This window comes from Lipotes vexillifer, unplaced genomic scaffold, assembly GCF_000442215.2.
Source record: "Lipotes vexillifer unplaced genomic scaffold, Lipotes_vexillifer_v1.1 scaffold239, whole genome shotgun sequence".
Taxonomy (NCBI): domain Eukaryota; kingdom Metazoa; phylum Chordata; class Mammalia; order Artiodactyla; family Lipotidae; genus Lipotes; species Lipotes vexillifer.
In genome coordinates, this window is record NW_006769620.1 from 888,532 (window position 1) to 892,112 (window position 3,581).

Sequence of the window (3,581 nt, forward strand, 5' to 3'; positions counted from 1 at the left end):
TGGGCTCTAGAGCACAGGCTCAGTAGTTGTGGCTCACGGGCTCTAGAGTGCAGGCTCAGTAGTTGTGGCTCACGGGCTCTAGAGTGCAGGCTCTGTAGTTGTGGCGCATGGGCTTAGTTGCTCCGTGGCATGTGGGATCTTCCCGGACCAAGGCTCGAACGCGTGCCCCTGCGTTGGCAGGCAGATTCTTAACCTCTGTGCCACCAGGGAAGTCCGAAAGTGGTTTTATTCTAATACTGAGTTGCAGAAGGATGTGGACCCTCCTGGGGTGGGAATTGAGGGAAGTGATTTCATTCCAGATCATTCAAAATGGAGCCACCAGGAATTGCTTGGGTCCTGGATCCTGTGAGCCCCAGCTCCAGCCCTGGCCACGTATAACGAGCCAGAAATAAGTTGTTCATTTTGAACCTAGATCGGTGCTTGAAAAACAGTGGTTCTCGGGCTAAATATGGTCTGCAGATTTATATATATACTTAAAAGAATTGAAAAGATTTCACATAAAAATTCAGAGATTGAGCCTCTTGGAAATGGAGGAGACTGGTCAATACCACCCTTGTTTCTGGAAATGGGAGCAAATGCCCCCTGTAGGTGGAGGGCGGGTGAGTGGCCACTGCTGTGTCAACCTCATTCCACACCTGGCAGGTGACCACCCGCGTTACTTGCTTGCCTGCCCTTCCTACTCTTGCCTTTGTGGTTTCTGAGTCTTTCTCTCATGCGTCCTTTAGCCCAACAACTCCCATTACCTATGATGATATAAATGTCACAGTCATTATAAACTCACAGTATCTGCAGACCCAGAAACAAGATTTCCACCCACGTTTGTCATGATAATATGCTCACCATAGAAGAAAATTTCAGTCTTTTCAGTCCTTTTTGTGACGTGAGAGAATTCTCTCCATTTGTGGATTTTCTGTTCCAAGTCTAACCTGCTGGTTTCTAAGTATCCCATTGTAAATACTCCTAAGAGCAGACAAGCTCACACTTGACTTCAATAGGTGGTTAAAAATTACCACCTTCAATTTTTATGGTATCATAATCCTTGGACAAATTGCTTTTAATTTAGGCTGTGCCCTGAACACAGATGTGCCATTAATTTTCAAGGGTAGTTTGACTTTTATTTAGATGAATGTCTTGAGTTGACAGTGAAATGGCTGTGAGCTCTGGCCTAGTGTTGATTGGAATGTCTCTGGAAGAAGCTTCAAAGAAAGTTGGCACTTAATGTGATGCTGGGCCCCTTAAGAGACAGACTCTAAGCTCATGATTCGCGGTACTTGTTAATCGTCAGTAATGGCAATGGAATGGATAGCTGAGATGAAAAATGTCAGCCAGCCCCTTCGGCATACACAGGACTAGGTGTATTTTAGTGGCAGGGAGCAGGGCGCAGTGCACAGTTAAGAAGTAAGGGCCCAGGGCTTCCCTGGTGGCACAGTGGTTGAGAGTCCGCCTGCCGATGCAGGGGACACGGGTTCGTGCCCCGGTCCGGGAAGATCCCACATGCCGCGGAGCGGCTGGGCCCGTGAGCCATGGCCGCTGGGCCTGCACGTCCGGAACCTGTTGCTCCGCAACGGGAGAGGCCACAGCAGTGAGAGGCCCGCGTACTGCAAAAAAAAAAAGAAGTAAGGGCCCATGTGGTCCACATCTCTGTGCATTCTGTTCCTGGAAGATTAAATTGGTCTGGATTTAAGGGTGTGATCTGAGAAGTTCAGCCGATCAAACATTGCCCCACTTGGTCCTTGTCTTCCTATGAGGAAGGGGGTCGGGGATGAAGGGGAGAGAGATGTAGTTCTGAAAGATTGTGATGGATGCTCTCATCTTGAGGAGGCTGCTGGCATCTGAGGCTTTGGTTCACACCGATGTTTCCCTGTGACACTGCTCCTCTCTCCTGTGCGCTTATCACTCGAAATATTTATTCATTGATGGTAGGAATGCTGTGTTCGTATAAACCTTATGATTAGGGTTGTACATTGCTCACTTCTTAAACAGTCCTCTCAACTTGGAGTATACATCTGAGCGATTTTTCATCTTAAGTTCTCGTTTAGACCAAGATCTCTCAACCTCTGTATGTTAGTGTTGACACTTAGGGCTGGATAATCATCTGTTGTTAAGGGCTGTCCTGTGTGTTGTAGGATGTTTAGCAGCATCCTTGTCCTCTACCCACCAGATGCCAGTAGCACCCCCCCCCCTCCATCTTCCCTGCAGTCGTGACAACCAGAAGTGTCTCCAGACTTTGCCAAATGTCATCCCTGGTTGAGGACCACGGATTTTTAGCCAAAGCAGGATCAGTCTCCAGCCCTTCTTTCCCACTGCTACTTCTTGATAGTGTTTGATGCCTTAGTAAAACATTAATTTTAAAAAATGCCATTTAGGGCTTCCCTGGTGGCGCATTGGTTGAGAGTCCGCCTGCCGATGCAGGGGATACGGGTTCGTGCCCCGGTCCGGGAAGATCCCACGTGCCGCGGAGCGGCTGGGCCCGTGAGCCATGGCCGCTGAGCCTGCGCGTCCGGAGCCTGCGCTCCGCAACGGGAGAGGCCACAGCAGTGAGAGGCCCGCGTACCGCAAAAAAAAAAAATGCCATTTAGAATAGCCTTGGACTTGATATGGTACAAAGCATTTGGACCAGCATGCTGTAGTGTAAAGTAGGAGGGTTAGCTTCCCTCAGAATTTCTTTATAAAGTTGTGAAGTGGCAAAATGGTATTGATTGAAATCCATTTGGATTTAGCCAACCTCAAGTGAATTGAGATTTTCACAGTGGCTTGTTTATGGATCCAAGTGGGGACGAGGTATAGCTGTAAATCTCATTATCAATAAGATTACTTAAAATAGGGCGTGAGATACGGGCAGTTATGAGGGAGAGGGATTATTTTTTGGGAGGCGAGGGATGGGTAGACGATTCCTGAATTTGAGGGTATTGATTGAATTTTCTGTTTGTTTTTTGCTCTCCTTTTACCAGGAACCTGAGTCACAGCAAACTTTCCGAGATTGATCCTGCTGGTTTTGAGGACTTGCCCAATCTACAAGAAGTGTGAGTGCTTTCCCCCAAACTTCTGGGGGTTGGGGGGATGGAGAGCTCCTTGGAAAGATTCTCTCTTATGGCAGCGTTGCTCTCTTCCCTGGATCAGCAGTCTGAACGTGTTAGAAGGAGCATCTGCGAGGGACTGTCAGTGACAAACTATCCTACTTAGTGCTCCTTCACTGAAGCCCCTCTCTTTTTCCTGGGCAGTCCAGCAGGTGTGGAGTTACTGGAAATCACAAGTCCATGGTGGGTGTATAGGCTTGTGGGAAGCCTGGTGGACCAGCTGGGTTAACACACCTGACTGGTACTTCCCCCAGTTCCCAGGGCGCTAGAGCAGCCTGCTTTGCAGGGACATTTGCGCCAGCCCACCCCCTCTGTTTCCCAGGAAACCAAGGTATAGAGGAATAGATAGTAAGGTAGACTTTTCTCTTCCCATATCCAAAGAGAACTAGACATTACTGCCTTTGGAACTCTAGGCTTGCTGCCTCTTGCAGTGTCCTTTAAATCAGGCCTCAATCTTTTCTCCTCCCCCTCCCCCTCCCCCCTCCCCTCCTCCCTCCCCTCCTC

At 48.8% G+C, this 3,581-nt stretch overlaps 1 protein-coding gene across 1 annotated transcript in view; it reads left to right on the plus strand.

Annotated features, from left to right (window-relative positions):
• LRIG1 (leucine rich repeats and immunoglobulin like domains 1) overlaps positions 1 to 3,581 on the plus strand; it is a 128,313-nt gene that overhangs the window by 44,106 nt on the left and 80,626 nt on the right. The window contains exon 2 of the mRNA XM_007445668.1: positions 2,952 to 3,023. Within this exon, the coding sequence (XP_007445730.1) occupies positions 2,952 to 3,023 (72 nt within the window). The remainder of the gene's footprint in view (positions 1 to 2,951; positions 3,024 to 3,581) is intronic.